Source organism: Petaurus breviceps, unplaced genomic scaffold (genome assembly GCF_028583685.1).
Source record: "Petaurus breviceps papuanus isolate PSGF00001 unplaced genomic scaffold, PetGlider_PUasm1.0 90760, whole genome shotgun sequence".
NCBI lineage: Eukaryota > Metazoa > Chordata > Mammalia > Diprotodontia > Petauridae > Petaurus > Petaurus breviceps.
The window spans coordinates 9,747,486-9,773,350 of NW_027187338.1; the positions used below are offsets into that span (position 1 = coordinate 9,747,486).

Here is a 25,865-nt window from a genome sequence, read left to right on the forward strand (position 1 = left end):
TTCTGTCATTGAGAAGAAATGTGGTTAGCCTATATGACCTACTCTTGATGGAACCAAGTTGACTCTTGGTATTATACTTCCCTTTCTAAATGCTCATAAACTACCAATTTGAAACAAATTGTTTAAGATTTCTATTGGATGTCTAGGGCCTTTTTTTGGTCGTGACTTTCGGGTAGTCCAGTGATTCTTGAATTTTTTCTCCTTGGATCAATTTGTTTTCCAAGTTACTTATTTTTGCTAGGAGATACTATACATTTTTTTTTCTATTTCAATTTTTTGATTTTGTTTTATTACTTCTTGTTGTCTCATGGAATCATTGGCTTTAGTCCATTCTAATTTTCAGGGAATTTGTTGTTTGGGTAGGGTTTTGTACCTCTTGTGCCAAGCTATTAATTCCTTTTCTAATTCTTTCTTCTATAGCTCTCATTTTCCCCCAATTTTTTCCTCTAGCACTTTCATTTAATTTATAAAAACATTTTCAACTTTAAAAAAATACTTGTTCCATCTCTTCCAAAAATTCTACTTCAGTTTGTGTCCAAGCTGTGTTTTTCTTTGAGGTTTTGCTTGTAAGTTGTTTTGTAGTCATTGTATCTTGAGTGTCTTTATCACCATAACAGCTTTTTATGATGTGAATCTTCTTTAAAGAGTCTTATTTATTTTTAACTTTTTTTTTTGGAGGGGGGAAGGCAGGGCAGTTGAGGTTAAATGACTTGCCCAAGGTAACACGGATAGTAAGTGTTAAGTGTCTGAGGCTAGATTTGAACATAGGTCTTCCTGACTCCAGGGCCAGTGCTTTATTCACTGTGCTACCTAGCTGCCCCATATTTTTAACTTAAAAAAATTTTTTGAGTTCCAAATTCTCTCCCTCCCTCTGAACTTTCCCCTACTCACTGAAAATGTAAATAATATATCAGTTACACATATGAAATCATGCAAAACATATTTGCATATTAGCCATATAGTGATGAGATTCTTTATTTCTTTCCTCGTTCTTCCTATTTCCTGGCTTTGGACCTGATGTTAGAACTGGGCTTTGCACACTTGTAGAGAAGGGTACGGGCTGGTTCTGTTGCTACTTTCTTGAGGTGTTGAATGTTGTATTATTCTAGTGTTTCTGTAACAGTGATGGCTTTCAGTGTTCCCAAAGTGGTCTGATCCAGAGCAGTCTAATTGCTGCACTCTTGATCTGAGTGCTGCAAGTTCCTAACCCGGGTTTGGTTCTGAGTAACAGTAGACTGCTGCTGAACTCTACCAGCTGAGAAGCTGTGTTGGTTCAGTGACAGAATTGTAGATTCTCCTGTAGTCTAGTATTCTTCCTCTGGTTATTCCTCTACAGGCTTCGGACTGGCCTGGACTCTGAACCTCACTGTTGCAGCTTGCATCTGAACTTATTCCTTGTACTATACTTACACTGCCTAAGGTACACAACTGCCCCTTTATGCTATAGAATGGAATGGAATCCCAACATAGGTCCTCTCCTAAATCTGGCCTGGAACTGACTAGTGGGTGACACATTTGCCATTTGGCATTTTTCCTGCACCCTGTACCAGGTCACAGTGGCCTAGTGTGAGTTTGGGACCTCCTTTTGGCCTGGTGCACAGCCTCTCCCTAGGACTCCTGAACAGACCCTGTGCCCACTATTCACATACCTCTCTGTTCCCCTAAACTATCCTGGTCTGAAAAAAAATGACTCACTGCATTGGGTTTTTTCTTCCCCCTTGTACTTCTCCATCAAGATTCAGTCTGGTGTATTTTTTATATCTCTTTGGTGGAGTGGGGGGGAGTGGGGATGCTTGCTTTACTTTTTCCTGTTATTCCACCATCTTGGCTCAGCCTCCCCAATCTGGCTTTAATCCACATTCTTTTCAAAACTCAACCCAGCTGCTACTTTCTCCATGAAAGTTTTCCTGATATCCCATTTTCCTTCTCCCTTAATATAGTTCAACAATTGTACTGTGATAGTTATTGGGGATATGGAGATAAAAATGAAAAACAGACCATGTCCTCAAGACAATTAGCCAATAAACAAGGAACTTATTTTCTTATCAGGAGACATTATATAAAGAGATAAATAAGTACAAGATAATTTGAGGAGGAAGAGGGGGCAGGAAGTCAGAGTAGACTTCATGGAATAAGTGGCAACTAAACTGACCCTTGAAGGAAACTAAAAACTCTAAAGAAATGGAGATAAAGAGGGTGTTCATACTAGATATGGGAAACCATCTTGAAAATGGAGGTAGGAGCTGGAATACTAAGCTACTATATAAGTATGGCAGTTTGGCTCTGACATTAATTTATGTAGAGGGTGGGGGGAGATAGAACAGGTGAGGACTAGATTGTGAATAGCTACAAAGGCCAGGCCTAGAAATTTATATTTTATTTATAGGCATTAGGGCACCACTGAAGATGCTTGGGCAGAGAAATGGTATAGTAAGATGTGTGCTTTAGAAAGATTATTTTTGGTAGTTATGTGGAGGATAGATTAGAAAGAAAAGAGTTTAGAAGCAGAGAGACCAATTAAAAGTTAGCATAGCACTAATCCTAGCATTTATTTCATGCTAAGGCATCAAATTTCTAAAGATTTGCAAATATTATCTCATTTTATTCTCACAATAGCCCTATGAGCTGGGTGCTTTTATTATCTCCATTTTTAAAGAAGAGGAAAATGAGGCAGGTTGTGGCTAAGTGACTTGCCAGTAAGTATATGAGGCAAATCTTTTTAACTTCAGATCCAGCTCTCTACCCCTCTGTACCTTATAAAGGTTTCTGAGAAAGATAAAATAAAGGTATAAAATGAGGAGACAAAGGTTTCTGAGAAAGATAGAATACAGGTATAAAATGAGGAGACAATGGCTGTATTGGCTTGTTTCTCTTATATTTCTTTGTTATAAGGCAAGGGTACAATAAAGCATTTATTAAAAAGGAATTTAACAGTTAAAGAATAGAGATATGTGAAAATAATTGGATAGGATAAAAGGATCAAGGGAAAGGTTTTTTTTTTTTTTTAATTGGGGAGAAATGAGAATGTTTGTAGGAAAATGGGAAGGATCCTCACAGAGGATATTGAAAATGCATGAAAATTTGCTAGGATGGAAATGAGATAAAAAATAAGAGCTCTAAAAAAAGAAACATAACAAAGTATATAGCTTAGAATACATAATGAAGCATCTCTCCAAAGTAGTAGAAGCTCTTAAAGACAGGATGTGCAAAGATAACTTAAGGAGGTCTTCCAGGAAAACACAACAAATTATAAAGGCTTTATTGCTGTAGTTCAAGAAACTATACAAGAAAAACACAGCAGTGTACTGAATTACTAGAGATTGCTGATAATAAGTTTCACAACAACAATACTAAGCAACAAATTTTGCAAGCAGCCAAGAGATAGGCCTTCAGCTATGAAGGAAAGCCAATTTGAATAACCCAGAATTACTGTACCCACAGGAAATCAGAGGAAAGATTGGAATAGGTTATTCTAAAAAGCAGAGGAGATCAGGGTATTCCACCAGTAAGATATCCTATAAAGCTGAACCAAATAATCAAAAAAGAGATATGCACCCTTAATAGAAGAGAGATGTTCGAATTAAATTGCCTCTTAAAATATAAGAATGACGGAATTCTGGCTAGAGAGAGAGAGAGTACAATTAATAAAAACTGGTAAGAATATATTTACAAGTCCAATAAGAAATTTAAAACTAAAATGAGTGGAGGAGGGAAAATACTATGTATATCCTTCAAGTTAATACCATAGGGAATACATCTACAATGAAGCAAGAAGAATAGCAATTGAAATCTGCCTCCCCCAGAAGAGAACATCAAACAAAATCCAGGAAAGAAGACTAGAAATAAAATCTGTGCTCTCAAATACCTATAAAACAATGCCCAAAATCTAGGCAATAAATGAGAAAGTACAAGTCCTAATGCAAAGAGGAAAATTTGATGTCATTGATATTAAGATTTGGTGGGATAAAACACATGAGTGGACCATTTATTCTGTACAAGATATATTATTCAAAGAAAAAGCACAGGTAAAAGGAGGATATGAGGTAACATTATATAAGGTTGGATTATTGAATACAGTGCCAGGCCTGGAGTCAGACTCCTTTCTGAGTTCAAATCTGGTGTCAGACACTTACTGTATGACCTCAGGAAAGTCACTTAACTTTATTTGCCTCAGTTTCCTCATCTGTAAAATGAGCCGGAGAAAGAAATGGCAAACCACTCCAATATCTTTGCCAAGAAAACCCCCAGATGGGGTCATGAAGAGTCAGACACAACCGAACAACAATAGCAACAAATATTTATATAAAGAAATCCAGGAACCGGATCAGGGAAGCATGTTGGAGAATATTTAAGTAAGGGTCAATGGAGGAAGAAAAACTGATTTTTGTCAGTGGATTGTACTTTAGATCACCTGGACAAAAAGGTGAAATAGATGAGAAATCTCAGAGGTAGATCACAAGTATAGCAGAGGGGAGTAGTGATAGAGGACCTCAGTTATCCAGACGTCTGCTGACAAAAGCAAAGCAAGTACATTTTTTACTTGCCATAATAATTTTATCCTTCAAAAGGTAGGGAATCTGTGGAGAGATTATGTTATGAATCTGATTCTTACTAACAAGAAGCAACTGATTCTGGAGTAGAAATGATGGGAACCTTGGGAGAGTGATGACAGAATGATCAGTCTCACCTAGGGTTTGTGATAGAGAAGGATAGGAAATCCAGGAATGATGTGCTATGTACCCTAGATTTTGGCAGAGCAGATTTTAGAGGGTAAGAGGAAAGTTAGAGAGGATAGAGAGGATCTTTTTTTTTTTTTTTAAAGCAATTGAGGTTAAGTAACTTGCTCAAGGTTACACGACACGGCCAGGTGTTTTCTGGGTGGATGCTAAGTGTCTGAGCCTGGATTCAATTCCCCAGGTCATCCCGACACTGGGGCTGCTGCTCTTACCTGCTGTGCTACCTGGCCTCCCCTAGAGAGGATCTTAAGTACTAAAATGCTCCCAGGAGGTTGGGGGTAGATTCAGACTGGGAGGAATAGAAGGTATTCAACAATGAAATTATAAAGACACAAAAGACAGAGCAAAAACAGGATTTGTCTGCAAAGACCCATGTAGATGCACAGGGAACTTACCAAGACAACTTAGATTTAAATGTATAAAAGATGGAAACCAGGCCAGGTAACAGAAGATGAATATAAAGGTGACAGTCCTTAAAAAATAGAATCAGGAGTTCTAAAGATCAGAATAAGCCGAGGTTGTGAGGGAAGGGTACTTAGGGTGACTTGGTTTGGTTTGGTTTTCAAAGCTATATTAGGAGGAAAAGGAGAATCAAGGAAGGGATAGGACTTTGGCTTGGTTTGAGTGGGATGCTGATTACTTTCTACCAAGAAGAATGACCTTAGTTAGCATTGTAAATGAGAAAGCAAAAATGACTAACAGAATTGATACCAAGATTAATAAGAAAGCTAGTTCGTAGTTGCCATTTGATGAATTTTAGTTACCTGACCCAGATGAACTACATCTTCAGGTTCTTAAAGAATTGGCAGATGGAATTGCTGAGCCGCCATGATATTTGAAAGATTATAGAAAATGGGAGAGCTATCACAAGACTGAAAACTGGCAAATATTTCAATTTCTGAAAAAAGGAAATTAACATTCTACAAGGTATAGCCAGTGAACTTGGATTTCAATGAATGGACTTAAGTTTCTGGAAAATTCTAGAGCAGATCATTAAAGAGATTGTTGGAGAACATTTAGAATGGGAAGACATCGTTACAGAGAGCCAGCATAGTTTCATCAAGAACAAGTTGTGATAGACTAACCACATTTTCTTTTTTGACAAGATAACTAGTTTATGAAGGGAATGTTGCAGATTTCGTTTACCTAGATTTTAGCTAAGCTCTTAATAAAATATCTTATGCTATTCTAGTAGAAAAGGTGGAGTTATATGGACTAGATGATAAAACAATTAGATACATTCAGAACTGGTTGAATAGATGGCCAGTCTCAAGAATTGTTGTTAATGATTTAATGTCAAAAGTGACAAGATGTCTTCAGTAGAGTTCCCTAGAGATCTATATTTGGCCCTATGCTATTTAACATTTTTATCAATAGCTTGGACAAGAGCAAAGATGACAAGTTCATCACATTTGCAGATAACACAAAACTGGGAGAGTTATCTAACATGTTCCAAAAAGATATTGACAGGCTCGAGCACTGCATTCTAGTAAGATAAAATACATTAGAGATAAATGTAAAGTCTTGAGTGTGTTTAAAAAACCATTTCACAAGTATAAGTTGGGGAGCTCTGGTTAGACAGCAGTTCTGAAAACTGAAAGTTTTATTGGACTGCAAATTTGATATAAGGCAGCAATATAAGAAGCTTTGTGAAAAGCTGTGGTAATCTTGTACTGTACTAACAGAGGCATAGCTTATAGAAATAAAGAGAAATTGCCAAGTCAAGTCAACAAGCATTTATTAAGTACCTACTTTGTGCAGGTACTATGCTAAGTGCTGGGGATACAAAGAAATGGAAAAAAAAAAAAAAAAACCTAAAACCATCCCAGCTATCAAGGAACTCACAATCTAATGGCCGTGAGACAACGTGCAAACAAACAAGTACATACAAACAAGATATAGACAGGATAAATTGGAGATACTTACAGAAGGAAGGTACTAGCATTAAGGAAAGGCTTCATGCAGAAAGTGATACTTCAGCTGAGACGAGAAGGAAGCCAGGAGGTGGAGATGAGGAAGGAGAGAATTCTCGATATAAAGGACAACCAGTGAAGATGCAGAGAAGTTAAGAGAGAGAGTGTCTTGTTCAAATCTACAGGGTGTTCCTTAAGTCTGGACACATAGGAAATCTCATTAACTATGCATATTTTCAAGAAATGAAATGAGAAATTTTCAAAATTTTATTTAATTAGCATAAATTTTTGCCCTGACCATTTCATATGGAATAAAAGCTTTCATTAGTTATTGGGGACTATTTTCCATATTAATGAGATTAATTTAATTAATTAACGAGATTTCCTATGTGTCTCCTCTGTCTTCCTGTGAAATCCCTTATGCTAATTAAATAAAATGTTGAAAATTTCATTGATTTTATTTCTTGTAAATATGCAGTTAATGAGATTTCCTATGTGTTCACACTTTAGGAACACCCTGTAGAACCACTGGATTATAGAGTAGGTGGAAGGGAGTAAGGTGTAAGATTATAATAGGTTTTTTTTTTCTTTTTGGAGGGGAGAGGGTAGGGCAGGGCAGTTGGGGTTAAGTGACTTGCCCAAGGTCACATGGCTGGTAAGTGGGTCAAGTGCCTGAGGCAGCATCCGAACTCAGGTCCTCCTGACTCCAGGGCCAGTGCTCTACTCACTGCTCCACCTAGCCACCCCTAGGTGTAAGATTATAAAGGCAATCCCAGTATACTCTTCCCTCACCAGATCTCATCTGGAATAAACTGTCCAGTTCTGAGAATTATGTTTTTTAAAAAACTGATAAACTGGAGAGTGTCTGTTGAAGGATAACTAAGATGATGAAGGACCTTAAAGTCTGTATCGTGTGGATCACCTGAAAGATGCAGGAGGAACGTGATGACTTTCTTCACATATTTGAAAGACTGTCATGTTAAGAAGGGATTAGATTGGTTTTACATGGCCTCAAGGCAGAACCAAGAGCTAAAGAGGCTCGATTGTCAGGAAAAACTTCTTAACACTTAAGCATTCCAAAACTAGAATAGGCTTCCTAGAGAGGTGAGGGGTTACCCTCCTTGAACAACATCAGGTAGAGGCTAGATGACCACTTGTCAGTATGTTATAATGGGCACTCCTTTTATGTATGGGTTAAACTAGATGGTCTCAGAGGTCCCTTCCAACTCTCACATTTTGTGATTCTGCACGTTATACCTGAAGAAGAAGGGGTGAGGGACACAACTTAGAAACACTCCAAACAAGAAACACAAAATAGGTAAACAGGCATCATGATTTTTAAATACCTAATCATGTTTCTAAACTGTTGTTCTAAAAAAATCAGATTGAGAAATAAAAAAAAAAGTGGGACCACCAAGGGACAAACAGATTTATGGTGATAAAAATTTAAATAGAACTTAGGGGCCGGCTCGGTGATGCAATGAATAGAGCACCGGCCCTGGAGTCAGGAGGACCTGAGTTCAAATGTGGCCTCAGACACTTGACACACTAGCCATGTGACTTTGGGCAAGTCACTCAGCCCCAACTGCCCTCCAAAAAAAAAAAAAAATAAAACCTTAGGCATTTAAGAGAAAGGAAGAAAAAACTGAATTATTATTACATAGACAAATTCCACACTCCCCTGGACATGAAAATCTGTAGTTTGTATAGGTTTGGGGATGGGGTGACAAAAGCAGGATAACTCAGAGATGTGAGAGGGAAGTAAAAGATAAAGGACACCTGAATATTCACTCCCACTCAGCCCAGATGTGAGCTGAGAAAGGATGGTGATTCAGTATCTTAACAAGGTTTAGGAGCGTAGAAGAATAGTGGAGGGGAGGGCTCAGTATGCAGAGCAATGGAAAGCACGTCTTCCCTTAGAAGAAGAATCTGAAGTGTGCCATTAAAGTATATTCCTTTGAGGTTGGGATAAGGAGAAATAGGGGACTTTATAATGGATTTCATTGAAAGGGAATGGGTACCTTAGGAAAGATCCCCTTTTCCACACAAGGGTTCTGCTTTCCAGGACTGCATCCCACCCCCAACAAATGGTACACGTGGTTTCCTTGGAATAGTAAGCCTCCCAGGTGGATGGCAGAGGCTCAGTGGATGGCGATGACTGTAGTAGGAGTAGAAGTGATAATAGCTGGCATTTATATAGCGCACAACACAATAGGCACTGTGCTAAATAAGTACTTTTTCAGTTATCTCTTTTAATCCTTGCAATATCCCTGGGAAGTAAACACTATTAGTGGATGAGGAAATTGAGGTAAACAGATTAAATGGCATGACCAGGATCACACAGCTAGTGTCTGAGACTGGATTTGAACTCAGGTCTTCCTGACTTCAAGTCTGGCATTCTATAGACTGTGCCACCTTGCTGTTCTGCTGGACCTAGAATCACGAAGACCTGAGTTCAATTTGGCTTCAGGTACTTACTAGTTGTGTGACCCTGGGCAAGTCACTTAACCTTTGCCTGCCTCCGTTTCCTCATGGATAAAGTAATAATACCTACCTGTGAGAGTTTTCATGAAGATAAAATGAGATATTTGTAAAGGGCTTTAAAAATCTTAAAGCATTATAAAATAATGTCAGCTATTATTATTGTTACTAGCTATTATAACAGGGATATTGATCTAGGATATATTGACCCTAGGAGGGGAAGTGATCATAGTAAAAGCAGGAGATAGGACTGGGCTTTAGGACTCAGGATATTGAGTAATTCCTACCATATTCCCTTGCGTTCATTACTTTTTATTTCTAGGAGAAAGGCATAGCAGAAGAAAAGGTCATGAAAAAATATATATCGGGTAAGGGAAGGTGCAGTGAGTTCTAAAACCACATTAACATAAGAATGAGATAGAGGGATAAACACACTTTTTGCATTTCAGAAGGTCCTAAGTTCCATGAAGGACACAGAATAAAGAAGGAAGCTGTAGCCCAAGAAGGCAGAGGAAAAAATTCAAGAGTAGCCTGGGCAGGAATAGAAATAAGGAAGACAAAAAATGGTCACTAGAATGATGAGCATTGGATAACTTTACAAAAAAAGGAAATCATCTGTATTTTAACATAGAGGAAATGCTGATTAGCATCCTGAGAGTCATTTCCAAGTCAGTTATCTTTGTACAATCCGACCAATAACAAGTTAAGGCAAAGATCAACATTGATATCAAATTAGGAGAAAGAATAAAAATGAGAAGATATGGTATGTAGTTAAAATAGCTTCAACCAGACATTTAAATAAACTACTTACATTAAAAACTGAGACCTTTGTTCTAGACGTTGTCATTCTATTATCACAGACTTCAATTATATTAACTTTTTTAGAAACCAAGTTATACCACTTGTTTATGTTGATCTTGTGCTTAACAAAAAATTTTAAAGTATGCTTGCTATAAATTGCTATCAAGTCAACCTAAGCTATTGTTGCTAAAAGGAACCTTACACTTGTATAGCGAATTTTTTTTAACCTGAAAAGCAAGTCTTTTCATGACTTTATCCCAAATGAAATTTTATCTTACTTTCCTCCTGTAGTCCCAGCCTACTGATTTTTAAAAGTAGATTTTTTTGCTTTTTGGAGGGCAGTTGGGGTTAAGTGACTTGCCCAAGGTCACATGGCTAGTTTTTGTGTTAAGTGTCTGAGGCCGGATTTGAACTCAGGTACTCCTGACTCCAGGGCTGGTGCTGTATTCACTGTGCCACCTAGCTTCCCCTTAAAATTAGATTTTTATGTTAATATCCATTACCAAAAAAAATCAAATAAACATACCAAGTAAGAATAAAATCTAACAAAAAACTATAATTTTTTTAATGGACTCAAGTGTATTGAGGAAAGAAAAATTGACTATTCCTTAACAACTAAACTGATCAGCTTAAGTTGTTTCTAATGGAAGAGAAGTTTTCTCTACTACTTTGTACATTTAAAAAGAATTATTACAAGCTTAGTATCTATGAATAATGGCAATCAAATAAACATATAAAATAAGGAATAAATTATTACATGAAGACCTTAGCATTATTAAAGGCAAAATCAAATAAGAAACAAACCAAAAAAACTTGTTCCTCCCTTCCAAGCCTATAAAATTCTAGTATCTGGTTTTGTTTTCTTGCTTTCTTTTAAAAAAGGTAGTTGTAGGGCGGCTAGGTGGCATAGTGAATAGAGCACCAGCCCTGGAGTCAGGAGGACCTGAGTTCAAATTCGGCCTCAGACACTTGATACACTTACTAGCCATGTGACTTTGGCCAAGTCACTTAACTCCAACTGCCCTCCAAAAAAAAAAAGGTAGTTGTAGTCAATGTATATAATTTCAGTTCTGTTCTTTGCATCATGTGCCCTTCCTTGCATGCTTCATATTTATCTTCTTTATGGCAATATAACCTATAGTAATCAAGACTCCTTGCCTTCAGGGAGCTTATATTGGAAGGTAGGGTAGAGAATAAACAAAAAGGAGTTGGGGGGAGAAGGTGGTACTGAGCTGGACAGCATAATTTGGAGCTGGTAACCTAACAACTGAGGTGGAAACTTGGTTCCAGGTAAGATAAATCCAAATCAAACTTATTAATAACATCCAGATTTCCAGTAGGGAGAATGAAAGATTAAGAGAATGAATAAGAAAACAAAACCCTAAAATCTTGCTAACAAGAAACACACTTCAATGATCCTCTTTCTTTGGGGAGAGGGGGAGGGAAGAGACGCCTATAACTACCGTGTTTCCCCGATAATAAGACCTATCCCGAAAATAAGCCCTCCCCTTACTGTGTAAGATTCCTCTAAAATAAGCCCTCCCCCGAAAATAAGCCCTATTGAGATTGCTACTGTAGTGAAGGTGATCCCCTGCGCTACACGCTACATTATGGTACCCTCTGTATGCACCATCCCCACCCCCCCGTGAAACACACGCCGCGCTCCAAGCTGCATCCAATCAGAGCTGCAGCAGTGAGCGCATCATCCTGTTCTTCCCCAGTGATTTTCTTATTGAATAAAGGTACATTTTTTTGTTCACATTTACCTGTTTATTAAAATTGCTGTCAATGTTCATTAAAATAAGCCTTCCCCTGAAAATAAGCCTCTGGTGTTTTTCTGTCCAAAAAAATAATAAGACAGTGTCTTATTATCGGGGAAACACGGTAGTTACCCTCTTCCTTTCATTCTGTACCATCTCCCCACCACTCCATTGAAGAAGAAAAAAAGAACTCTTCTAACAAATAACCAGAGTAGAGCAAAACATCCCCACATTGGCCATGTCTGAAAATGTATGTCTTCTATTTGATATACCCCATTTTATAGTATATCTTATTCTAATGCAATGATTTTGTTCATGGGAAATTTTCAAAATATTATGTAATCAAAATTATCTGTTTTGGCTTTCATGATCATTTCTATCTCTAGCTGTAATTGTGAAAAGTTGTTCAGTTGTGTCTTGACTCTTTGTGACTCCATTTGGGATTTTCTTGGCAAAGATACTAGAGTGGTTTGCCATTTCCTTCTCCAAGTCATGTGACATATGAGGAAACTGAGGCAAACAGGGTAAAGTGACTTGTCCAGAGTCACACTGCTAGTAAGTGTCGGAGGCTGGATTTGAACTCAGGAAGATGAGTCTTCCTGACTCCAGGCCCAGTGTTCAATCTTCTGCAGCACCTAGCTGCCCCAGCTGCTACAAAAAGTACCTTCTAATATGTATTTTCTTTCATACATATTGGTTTAAAAAAAGTATCTATAATTTAAACATCTGTTTTTGTTGACAAATGGTTATTCTTGCAATTAAGTTTGGCAAAGACATAGCCATCAAAATATTCATGATTAAACTTTTGAATAAATGATGGTTTACTTTGCATTGACTTCATAAGTATATGCTTCAGACTCGTCATTAAAATAATCATAATTCAGCTTTTGTAAGATAGATTTCTTTAAAAGCTAGAATATTTTTACAGTACATGTGTGTATAGCCTCTAAAATTAAAATCTGTGAATGAGGAAGATCATTATCAAACACAATATGGTTTTGTGGGAATAAGAAAAGTTTGAACAGAACCCACTGATTGTGATTTCAATTAAATCACTCTTTAAAAAGGCAATCTCATTTATTTTCAGGTAACTGTGTTTCCCATTTCCTCAAGGATGGAGATTTCCTCCCATCAGTCTCACCTGTTGCAGCAGCTTAATGAGCAGCGCAGGCAAGATGTGTTTTGTGACTGCAGTATTCTAGTTGAAGGGAAGGTCTTCAAAGCACACAGGAATGTGCTATTTGCAAGCAGTGGCTACTTTAAAATGCTTCTTTCTCAGAGCTCAAAGGAGACAAGTCAGCCAACCACGGCTACATTTCAAGCATTCTCACCTGACACTTTTACTGTTATTCTGGACTTTGTATATTCAGGCAAACTTTGTCTCACGGGTCAGAATGTCATAGAAGTGATGTCAGCTGCTAGTTTCCTTCAGATGACTGATGTCATTAGTGTGTGTAAGACCTTCATTAAGTCTTCACTTGATATAAGTGAGAAAGAAAAGGATAGATATTTCAGTCTCTCAGATAAAGATGCAAATTCCAATGGTGTAGCAGAACGTTCTTCTTCTTATAATGCCGGGTGGTGTGGAGAAAGCAGCCCTCCACAATCTCATGTAAATCCAGATCAAGGAACATGTACCAGGAGTGGAAAATCTTGGAGTACTTACAACTACTATCCAGCTTCTTCTCAACGGAACACTCAGCAACCCCCAACCAAACATGAGCAAAGACCAGATTCTGTTAAAAAGTCCAGGCATTTGGGGTTACCACAGTCTACAGATGTTCCTCATTACAAGTCAAGCAAACTTGAAGAGCCTCCCAATCACACTCCTCCATCTGAAGAAAAGGTACAAAATGATGCTGGAATTGACTCCCCTCGTGTGGGGCATAAGTATGGCAAAGGATCTGATGTTACGCCCAGAAACCTACCAGGTTCCCAACAAGAACAAGAATCTTCTCGATCTTCATCCAAGTCACCTAAAACTGATGAGCCCTATTCCAATATGCCTTTAATTTTAGGTGTTATGGGCAGCTGGAATGAAGGTAAGAAGTAATTAATTATAAAACTTAATACCTGTGATTTTCTAATAACGCTATACTTTACAATTAATTAATTACCAAGTTAAAGAAATCATAAAGGGGACATAGATATTAAATACATTTATTGAAAGCCAAGAAATGAAAAGGACAGGAGGCAGTGAAAAATATACTTTTCTATTATTACATTAGGGAGGTTGCTGTCAAATATTCTATCCTAATTTCTAAACGGTTCAATCTTTTAAAATTGATATAAATGTTTTATTCTTTCCAAATAATTGTAATCATCCAAAAAGCTCTGAATATGAAATTTTGATAAAGGAGAAGGAAAATAAGATGATCATGTAAATTGACATACATTCTCACAGGTTCAGTAAGAAATTAGATTAGCGCTAAGTCCACCAAGTTATAAACATATAGGAAATTGATTAAAAACTGTGCCTACCATACCTCTTCTTTCCTGGTACTGATACTATAATTTTTTGTGTGATTAATATATATTACTATCAGATGCCTCATTGACAAGGTACTGGTAAACATACAAGGGGGAAGATGGCAAAAATTTTCCACATTGATAGTTTAAAAAAAAATCACAAGCCCCAAGTAGTCATGTAAAGAATTATTTATTAAGTTCATCTTACTAAAAAAGCACTAGATATACAAAAAAAGGGGTAAAAAAGAGTTCTTGCTTTCAAGGAGCTCATAGTCTAATAAGGAGAAGCTATGCAAATAACTATATTCAGACAAGATATATACAGGATGAATAAGAGAGAATCAATAGAAGGAAGGCATTAATTAAGGGATATCAGGAATGGTTTCTTGGAGAAGATGGGATTTTAGCTGGGACCTAAAGGAAGTCGAGGAATATAGGAGGTAGAGAATTCCAGACATTAGGGACAGCCAGTGAAAATGCATGGAGTTGGAAGATGGAGCGAATGGTGCAAAGAAACCAGTATACCTTGGGTTATAGAGAATGTGGATGGGAGTAAGGCATAAGAAAACTGGAAAGTAAAAAGGGACCAGGTCTTTGAAAGACAGTATTTTTTGTTCTGATCATGGAGATAATAGGGTTATTTAGGAATCTTCTAGGTATTTTAAAATCATTGTTCTTTTACAAGAGAGCAAAAAGTCACCTCTCTTTTCTACCTCTCATTTGGGTAGTACTAGAATTATAACATAGTGATAACATGACTAACTTGTTAACTTTTTTAAATTATAGGTTAATTGCCCCAATAATGTAGACAGTCTTTTAAAAGGCTATTAAACTGATCCATTGTTTGCCTTTGTGACAAATTCTCTCTCTTTTTTTTGTTAACACTTTTAGTCTTTTATAGAGACAGCATGGCATATAATGGATAGAGTGCTGGGCTTGGAGTCAGGAAGACTTGGATTCAAATCCTGCCTCTGACACTTACCAGCTGTATAACCATGGGCAAGTCAGTTAACTGAGCCTCAGTTTCCTCATCTGTAAAATAGGGATAATGATCTATAATAGTGCCTAATTCACAGAGCTATTGTAAGATTCATTCAAGATTAAAATGTGCCATTTTAAAGTTATGTGTCAGTTATTTTGTAATACAGTGGACAATAACTGAAATTGCATATTTCCCTATAAATGGCGATTATTAGCTCTCCTTTTAATGAACTTAGACCACCAAAATAGAGCTAATAATGTACATTTGTATGTAATATTATATATTTAACATATAAAGCCTACTTAAAAAGTTAAATTTACTTAGTAGTTGTTATTTGCCTATTTTGATCCTTCTAGTTTCAAAATGCAATATTTTTCAAAAGTATAGCACATTAGGGGACTGTGCTTAACAAATAGAGCCAATTCATTTAATAAAACTTCCCTTAAGTTAAAAAAACTCCCTGAAAATCTTTTGCATTTTTGTATGTTACTTAGAATCACTGTATAAACTCACTATTTATTTAATGAGATTGTTTTATAACAGATGAACTGCCCAGAATGCGATTCAAATGCCCGTTCTGTACACATGTGGTGAAACGGAAAGCAGACCTAAAGCGCCACCTTCGTTGCCATACGGGAGAACGGCCTTACCCATGTGAGGCCTGTGGGAAAAGATTCAGCAGGCTAGACCATCTAAGTAGCCATTTTCGAACAGTACGTATTTGAAAAATCTTAACGTTTATTTTTTTTAGTAACATGTACTTATGGATATTAGGACAACTAATTTAATATAGGGTAACTATTTTACAAACAGCCCCTAAAGAGCCAGCGCTACCATAAGGCAGCCATGATTTTGCCCAAGATAAAAACAACCATAAAGGCATGCTTCCCCAAACCTAAGGCTGCTACCCCCTAGGGTCATAAAGCCATCAAGCCCCTTTCTTGTTACCTACTTTCTTTCTTTTTTAAAAGGTTTTACTGATGTGTTTTGTTTTTGTATTACAAACATTTACAGATTACTTCCACTTGAGGGTTTCTTATAACAAAGTAAAATCAATAAGTAAAACTCAAAATATAGTGACCTCATCTGAAAGTACATGCAACATTTCCTTTCTGTAGCATTTTCCCATTTATCTTTTAAAAATTAGCAAATTTAGGGGAGGCTAGGTGGCACAGTGAATAGAGCACTGGCCCTGGAGTCAGAAGGACCTGAGTTCAAATCCAGCCTCAGACACTTAACACACTTGCTAGCCGTGTGACCTTGGGCAAGTCACTTAACCCCAATTGCCCTGCCTTCCCCCCTCCAAAAAGCCAAAAAAAAAAAAAATTAGCAAATCTATTCTCTCCCTTACACTTACCACTCCACTGGGGGGAAAAATGTCTTGTAATAGACAAACAAAATAAATCCCCTCAATGACTGTATATGTGTGTTATTATATATCATGAAGTCATAACCTCTCTGTATGTAATAGAATACCATATTTCATTACTGGGCCTCTGGAATCAAGAATGGTCATTAGATTTGTTGTAGTTCTTAACAGCTTTTAAAGTTATTATATAAATTCTCCTGGTCCTATTCATTTCATTCATCAGTTTATAAAAGTCCTCAAAACAGGTCATCTTCATAATATTGAAGTTGAGTATATTTTTTTCTTTTGGTTCTTCACTCACTATCAGTTCATATAAATCTTTCTCTATCTTTTTGAAATCATCTATTTCCTCATTTCTTACAGTACAACGCTATTCTATTACATTCATATACCATAACTTATTTAGCCATTTCTCAATTGTTGGATATTCTCTTAGTTTCCAGTCTTTTACCACCACAAAAAGACTGAGAACCAGTGAAATGCACAACACCTACAGTCACCAAGGGGAATCAGTGTTGAGATACACTAGACACTGTCCTCCCACCCCCCTGGTAAACTCAGTCCTAAACCTCCCCAGTCCTTATGTACCTCTGCCCTTCCTTAAATTACCCTTCATTCCTAGATTTCTTCCTCTTACATTGCTTCTGTTTCTTGATGGTCACTAAAACTTAGTTTCATCATGAAAACCTGTTTTAGCACTTTCTTCAAAACTTCATAGATTTTTAATTTCATACCCACTGATACACTAGGGCTAGGAACAGTTGAGTACTTTCTCCCACCGCCATTTTCAGACCTTTTCTCTGCCAGCATCCTTTTGCAAACATCACTCCATCTTGTCATCCTTGTTACTTTTATTTATGGACCTCCCAATCAGGTTCCCTGTTCTGCAGAAAGTTCAATACCTGGTTCAGTCGTGTTCTCTAGCCCACTTTGAATATCCTGGTCTCCTAGTTCTTCATGTCCCCAGTGCTCAAGACTTATGTTTCCAGTTTATTTCAGCTGTTCAAGAAAAGGTCCTACGTACCCCTTCATCACAATTTGCCTTTAATACTGGAATTCCAGTTTTGTTTTTTTTTGTTTTGTTTTGTGAGGCAGTTGGGGTTAAATGAGTTGCCCAGGGTCACACAGCTAGTAAGTATCTGAGGCCAGGTTTGAATTCAGGTCCTCCTGATCCCAGGACTGGTGCTCTATCCACTGTGTCATCTAGCTGTCCCTGGAATTCTTAATTATGGCTCTGGTTTCTTTGGACTAAAGAAATTATCAATTTAAAATTGCCCCATGTACTTCAGATACTTTAAGGAAAGTATGTATACTTTCTCCACTAACATAGATAGCCTTTTTTTTTTTTTAAGAATTTCTGAGACCAAAAAAGTCAGTTAGTACCCAAGCTTCTGGTGACATAAATAGTATCATTTTAGACCACTCAGCTTGACTTCAATTCCTGACAAAATCCTGGAAGGCATTATTAAAGGGAAGGTTAATGATTATCTAGAACAGGAAGTGACTATCACAGAGAGACAGCATGGTTGTATCAGAAAGAGGTCCTGCCAGACAAATTTCATTTCCTTTTTTTGTCAGAGGTATTAGACTCACAGATCGGATGAATAACAATAATAATTTGCCTAAATTTTAGCAAAGTATTTGATAAATTCTCCAGTTCTTTTCTTTTGGACAGCAATATATGGACTAGATGATGGCATAGTCAAGTGCATTTTGAACTGAATAAATGGCTAGCCCTAAAGAGTAACTGTTAATGGGTCATAGTGCCAACCTGTAGGAAGGTGTCTAGTTAAGTGCCTCACAGGTATGTACTTAATCTTGTGTTTAACATTTTAGCATTGGCTTGAATAAAGACAGCAATTGCACTCTTATCCAGTTTACCAGTGACCAAACCTGGGAAGAGTAGCTAACACACTGGATGACAAAGAAGGGATCCTAAAAAGATCTTGATTAGATCGAAGCAAAAAAGTTGAAATTTTACAGGGAAAATAGAAATTCATACACTTGGTTTCAAAAACTCAACTTCACAACCACAAAATGGAGCTACATAACACTCTGTCTAAAAAAAGATGTTTTTCATAGACTAAATGTTCCATGAGACACCAGTGTGACGTGGCAACTAAAAAGAGCCTTTAGGCTGCATTAGGAGAGGCACAAGTGTCCAGGAATGGGGAAGAGAACTTCTCATTATTTTGACTTACACCTTACCTGGAACAATTATATTCAGGTCTGGGTACCACATTTTAGAAAGAACATAGATGAGCTGGAGATTGTGTACAGGACGATAACCAGAGTGGTGGAGGGTCAAATCTACAATTTGATTTGTTTTTAGGGTTTTACAACTAAAATTAAACTTCTGCAAATTCCACTCAGTAATCTGCCATCTAAAGAGAAATGGAAAAGAGTTTTCTTTCATTTGCCAATTGATCTATCACCTACTGATGCAAAGTAAAAGGGTAGAACACGACTATTCCTTCAGTTGAATTGCTGCGTGGTCTATTCTGTACTTTTCCTGGAGTGAACTAACCTGGCAGTATTACTGCTACCACTGCTATTCATTTTGACATTATTGTTCTGCCCTTAGGGCTAATCATTTGTACGGATGTGCCATACACATGAATTAAGTTAAGTTAAGCAAATGATTTTTAATCCTTTTGGGACTAGAATCCATGATTCTCCTCAAAATCAAAATTAGAGAACAAATCCGGCTCTCCTAATAAAAAGAACTGTACATAAGACAAATTCTAGTCCATCACTAATATACCACTATGCATATATATGACACTTTTCCATTTTTGAAAGCACTTTCACATATATTATCTCCTTTTATCCTTACAACAACCTTGTGATATAGATACAGAGCAACAGGTATAATGGAATGGACTTACCTAAGATCACATGGCTAGTAAAATGATAGAGTTTGGACTAGAGAAACCAGGCCTTCTCATTTCTAGACCAGTATTATAGGATATGATGCTGCTTTTAAGAAACAATAGCAGGCAATCCTTTCCCCAGGAAGAAAAACTTATTTTGGTAAATTTTAATTTGAGGGAAAGATTTATTTTCTCTTAACATTAACAGCAAAAGCCAAATAAAACAAAATAGGGTTTGGGCTCAGGTTGTGTTAGGGTGAAGATTTTATCTTTCCTAGGCTCTTACAATTATAGTTGGAAGGACCCTCAAAGGCATCTAGTCCAAGCATTACTTATAATGGATAACTCTACTACCTGCAACTTCTTCTAACCATTCCCCCTGGTACTGCCCTCTGGGACCAGGCAGGGATTAAAAAAAGTTGAGCCCCTCTTCTATACCAATAGTTCTGTTACATCCTTCCCAGCTCCCACTAAATTTTATGTTTTTGCCATGTGTCAGACAGATAACACCAACTATGCCAGTTGTTGGGTGGGAGCCACTGGAGGGCTTCCAGCACCAGAAGGTGTTCTAGCAGGTTCATTCTTGATCCGGGCAGACAGGAATAGAGTCATAATAAGGGGTTAAATAAGCTTTCTTTATTCTAGTCTTCTCAAAGGGTTGCTGATAATGGAGTACCAACTCCTACAGGTCCCCTAAGTCTTAATGGAGGCCAGCTGAGACTAACACACAATAACAAGGCCCCCAAGCCTTGATGGGGGCTGATCAAGGCACACAAAGCATTCCAGCTTATGCATTCCCCTCTGAGCTTCAATGGGGGCCACTTGAGGCAAGCAAACATGAACATTCCCGTTGTGCATGCCTATTCCCCACTTAGTGACCAGTGCCTATTTGATTTATAGGGCAACAGACAAGACATTTTGCCAATATCAAGCTCACAAGTTAACTTTAGCAATATCATCATGACTTAAAGTGCAAGTATAGTAAATATTATATTATGTCATCCCTATTTTTCACTGTACAGTCACAGTAGAAATTGTTTACAACTATTTTTCCTGGGAATTATTATCTAGGATCCTGGGAGCTATTATCTAAAAAGGAGTAACAAAATCCTCCTTTCTTACACCATGTTATGCCAAAATATTGTTTGATTAAAGGAAAATCAAAGTTAGGAAGGGTTAAAGAGTCAGATAGTAAAGTTTTATACTTCAAAAGATTTTATCAGTGTGAATCCTTTCACTGATAAAGACTGCAAACCCTCCATGTCAACTTGGTATCATGATTTGCTATGGCCAGAAAAATTCATCACCCAGTGGTCAGCCTTCCTCTGGTAATTAATTAGTCTCTTGGTCCTCAACTGATCTTTGTACAATAGTCCAAATAACCAGGCCCCCATACTTGATCTTTTCAACTTGGTATGAAATTCTAGAGTTTGTGCTAACACATTTTAGAAAAATTCTATCAAGTGAAATATTTGGGAACTTAAGGATTAAATATGATTTTACTTTAAATGTTCCTGAAATTGTACATCATTTTAAGTTTACAAATTGGCATGTCTTTACATTTTGTAATGTGTCCTGCTTTTGAGAAATCAATGTTTTTGTATCTATATAATTATTCACATAGATTCATCAGGCATGCAAACTAATCTGCCGAAAATGCAAGCGTCATGTGACTGATCTAACTGGACAAGTGGTACAGGAGGGAACACGGCGCTACAGACTGTGCAATGAGTGCCTTGCTGAAGCTGGCATTGACAGCATCCCCATTGATTTGGGAGCTGAACAACCACTTGCATCCCCTTCAGAAGGAGATAAGAAGTCAAAATGGCAACTGAATGAAGGACAAAAAAAATCTTATGTGGAGATTGTAGAGGATGGGTCTGCTGATCTGGTCATACAACAGGTTGATGATAGTGAAGATGAGGAAGAAGAAAAGGAAATAAAGCCCAACATTAGGTAGTTGTGAAACAACTGACCTGGCATGTCTTATATTTGAATTCTTATATTTCTCTCTTCCCCGACAAGAGTCTGGTTAACACATCTGTTGTACTGGCTTTTTAAATGACCTGATCTAATTTGCATGCATTTATGGACAGACCATTAAGTTCACATTCTGAACTATGTTGCTCTGGGGTGCCAGTATATTGCTGCACTGGAAAGAAGGACCTAGCTTGAGTTGGCATGACGGATGAACAACTGGTTTCTGAACTAAAATATAGTAATACTTTTTATATATTAGAAGATCAACTTGAGAAATTTTTCAGTGATAAACATTTAAGATAAATTAACTATAGCCAAACATGAAACTTTATAAGACCTTCCATATGCTTTTTTAAAAAATAGATAAGCTATCATATATTGCATATTCCTGGGGAAAAAAGGTAAGAGCACATTTCAGAGTCTTGCTGCCCACCTCAATGCACTAATAAAAAAATCTTCTAATGATTTCATATCTGGAACAACTGGTTTATTATTATTCCAAAATGTATAAAATGGCTTAGGAGTTATAACAGAAAACTACAATTTTAAGATCAGCATTTGAAGTTAGAAATTCATATGAAATTCCATAATGAAGTACCAAAAGCTGTCAGTGGTATAAAACTTGCAAAGTGCAGCTGGAATCAAATTAAAATGTAAATGGGAAATGAACAAAATAAATTAAAAACCTTTCTTTTTGAGTTGGACACCACTGAGTTAAATTGGTGATTGACAAAAAAGTGAGAAACAGACATCATCTAAAAGCAAGAAACCAGTATGAAAATTTAGGCTGAAGTATATGAAATCTTGCTAGTTCAGTTTTTCTTGTGGAAAATATAACAGTTTATGTTGTTCTTATTGATTATCTTCTGAAACTACTAAGAATAAAGGCAAATCTCACTAAAATGAATTAGAGGGGCGGTTAGGTGGCACAGTGAGTAAGAGCGCTGGCCCCAGGGTCAGGAGGACCCGGGATTGGTTCCAGCCTCAGATACTTAAAACCCACACACAAAAAAATTGGCCGTGTAACCTTGAGCAAGTTACTTAACCCCAATTGCTTTTAAAAATAACAATAATAATAATAAAATAAAATGAATTAGAGACTATTTAAATGCAGTAATTACTAGGTTATTGAAATATCACTTAGTAAAACATCCATTTCTAATAGATTAAAATAATTAGCAATACAAATTGTTTTATGCAAATTAATACTTCTAAAACTATGAAAAAATTTGTATTAAAAAAGTCTAAAATATTCTTATTGTTATATTACTTAGCATACTTTAATTTTTTTAACTTAAGCAAGCAAGTAAATTTCAGTTCTTCTGAAATTATAAAATAATTCCAAAATAAGAGCCAAAATTTATGCAGAATAGCTGTGGTTCTAAAGTTGAAACTAGATAGTAGCATTAGAGAACCTAAGCCACTCTGCATTTTAAAAAGTCAAAGTAAGTGTTGTCACTATTAAGTTAGAAATTAATTTTTTTGAGGTTAAAGGCTGCATACTCTTTAAAAAATACAAAAACACCATATCACACATCAAAATGGTGCCTCATTTATTATTTTCTATTAACCATTATCCTTGATACTGATCTGTGGGTGTAAAATTATTGATGTATGTAAGCACCAATCTAAGGCCACTGCCTTTATGGTATTCTTAAAACTACATCAGGATGACCCTTACCTTAAATTACCTGAAGAATCAAAGCAGAGGAATCTAGCTCATGTTCTGGGGTTCTCTGACATAAACATCTCTGAATCAGGATGCTTAAAGCTGTTCTGTGCTCATTCTCTAATGCCATTGAGGGTAATACTGACACACCTTTCCAGAATTAACAGATTTTAACTAAGAATCTTTACTTTTTTTTGGAGGGGGAAAGGCAGGGCAGTTGGGGTTAAGTGACTTGCCCAAAGTGACACAGCTAGGAAGTATTAAGTGTCTGAGGCCGGATTTGAACTCAGGTCCTCCTGACTCCAGGGCCAGTGCTCCATTCACTCCACCACCCAGCCACCCCTTAACTAAGTATCTTTAGGAAAATAATTTGAAATTCATTCATATGAATCAAATAGTTTTTCATGTATGCACTCTTATAGTTTACATTTGTGTACATTTACATATATATCTTCAAAATTTGTATTTTGAATGTTCTTTTATGCTATTACCCTCTCTGCATGAGAATGTAAATACTGTCAGCATGAGTGTTAATATTTCTTCTCAACACGTTACCATATCAGGGCTTGACTGTAAAAAGACATTAAGGGTATCATTCCTCATGCCATCAATGACCAGATACCTAATAAGTGGGTCCAAACTACTGGGCGTTTTTATTATATTATAGCAAGGTATAATTTAAAAATATAACAAATAACATCTTTGCAAAATTTCTGATTAAATTATAAAAGTTGTAATTAACTTACAAAAGGATTATAACAAGGAAACCTAAATTGTGATTCTGCAAAGTGACACTTTTCCATATCAATGCATTCCATACAAAGGATGCTTAATAAATATTGAGTTGAATTTAAAGGGACTGAAAGCTTTGAATATTATATAGGAGAAAAAGTTTTATGAGACAGTAATTGCTTTCGTAAGCCCTATACTAAGGATTTTTAAATTTTTTAACACAGGAAACTGGTTTAATTTGGAGTGAAGATTACAGTAGTAGACATTTTGTTCCAATCACCAGCTTCTGAACTCTGTCACAGCTATCAATGGAAGAGTATTAACTGATGAGCTTGGACCCTTGCAGAAACAATGTGGAACGTAAATTCTCCATTTAAATGCAGTTCTGCCTGGAGGCAGCAAAATGAACTAAATAACTTCTTGAATTCTCTGATTTCTATCATCTTAAGGTCTCCTACCCTACATCATTTACTTGTTTATGTAAGCAAATGAACATATAACAGCAAGGTTGGCTTTTGAAACAGCAAGTAACGTTAATATACTCAACTTTTCCTAGAAATATGGCTGTTAGCTCTGAAGTTTTCACTGAAGGTCAAAACTTAAATATAGTGTTTAGCAACATTAGCTTTGAGCAATTAAGTCACTTAACCCGAGTCTTCTTTTCCTCATCTATAAAATGGAGGTAGTGTAATACAGTGGTAAGAGCACAGGATTCAGAGTCAGAGAACCTCAGTTTCAGTTTGTCACGGCCACTTACTACGTGCATGACATTTGGCAAGTCACTTCACCTCTCTAGGCCTCATTTTCCTCATATGTCAAATGAAAGGGTTGGTCTACATGACTTCTAAGGTTTCTTCCAGCTCTAAATCTATGATCCTATGATAAAATATGAGGATGACTTTAATATAAACCAATTTGAGTTTAATGATTCGATTCTGCAAATACTTATTATCTACTACATACAAGGCACCAATAGTTACTGCTCTTGAGAAGCTTACATTTTACTGACAACTTCTGAGTTATCAGATGGTTATTAGTTCAGTATTAAATTCATTAAAAATTATTTTTGTAATCCATGTGGCCTGATGAATGAATATCTCTTTCACTTATATTTTTCAAGTTTTGTATTTTTTAATTTTTTAAACTATAAAACATAAACAGTATATTAAAAAGTTAAATTGGTAGACTGTGTCATGTCCAGAGCTTTCTTGACATTTAACTATACATGAAACCTCAAGTTACAAGCAAAAAATTACATTATCACACTTTGTTAGGATTTACTAGTATTCACATTTAGCCTTTATACTGCATTTTATATTTGCAAAGTGCTGTAATAGTCATTATCCTTCATATACCTATGAATTAGAGCAGTTATTTCACTTTAAAGATAAGGACTCTTGAGGCACAAGCTATTTAAGTAACCTATAAGTAGCCAGACTTTGGCGGTAATAGAAACTAAAACCATCACATTCTTGGAATTCTAGAGTATTATGTACTACTTAGCTCATTAAACTGTAATGTTTATCACTCTAGTTTTATAAGGTAACTTTTTACAAAGAATATTCACCTGTTTTAAAGCATTGTATGGATATACCATATACAAAATAAATATTGTTCACATCAAGCAGACTAACTCCAAGTTTTAAATGACATGAAATGTAGGTTTCACAAAGATGGCATTAAAAGTCCATTAAGACATTTTTTATGTTGTTAAATGTAATTCCTGTTATGTCCAACTTTTTGTTTTGATGTTCAATCAATCTTAATTGAATTTTTGTGCTAATTAGAATTACAGGCTGAGAAAAGAAATTAGTAAGAATCCTCAAACCTCATTTTAGACATGTAAACATTCCCTTTATCCCACAAACTTTTAAATCATGTTTGTTTGCAAATCAAATAGTATATGTCATTTCTTTTCCTTCTGTGGTCCATCCTCTAAGAAAAATGCCAAGCAAATTAACCTTTAAAACAGCTACTTTCTTATTCCTTTTTGTTTACTTTTCAGTTCTTTGTTCATATTTTTGTTCAGTTATAGAGTATTTGTGAAATAGCATGTATTCATTTGTTCCTGGGATGGTGGTTTTTCATACTGTCAAGAGG

At 36.4% G+C, this 25,865-nt stretch overlaps 2 protein-coding genes across 4 annotated transcripts in view; one reads left to right on the forward strand and one right to left on the reverse strand.

Annotated features, from left to right (window-relative positions):
* The window catches only part of BSDC1 (BSD domain containing 1), a 215,875-nt gene extending 198,085 nt beyond the window's left edge, over positions 1–17,790 (reverse strand). The window contains exon 1 of the mRNA XM_069068111.1: positions 17,786–17,790. The gene's annotated coding sequence lies outside the window, so the exon portion shown is untranslated. The remainder of the gene's footprint in view (positions 1–17,785) is intronic.
* The window catches only part of ZBTB8A (zinc finger and BTB domain containing 8A), a 40,186-nt gene extending 14,723 nt beyond the window's left edge, over positions 1–25,463 (forward strand). For 2 of the 3 annotated variants that reach the window (XM_069068108.1, XM_069068107.1), the window contains 4 exons: positions 12,779–13,733; positions 15,686–15,855; positions 21,009–21,340; positions 23,990–25,463. In XM_069068108.1, the coding sequence (XP_068924209.1) occupies positions 12,806–13,733; positions 15,686–15,855; positions 21,009–21,340; positions 23,990–24,002 (1,443 nt within the window). In that variant the 5' untranslated portion in view covers positions 12,779–12,805 and the 3' untranslated portion in view covers positions 24,003–25,463. Of the gene's footprint in view, positions 1–12,778; positions 13,734–15,685; positions 15,856–21,008; positions 22,017–23,989 lie in introns of those variants that run through there. The other variant, XM_069068109.1, reaches the window with a different exon arrangement.
* Positions 25,464–25,865: the final 402 nt, after the last annotated feature.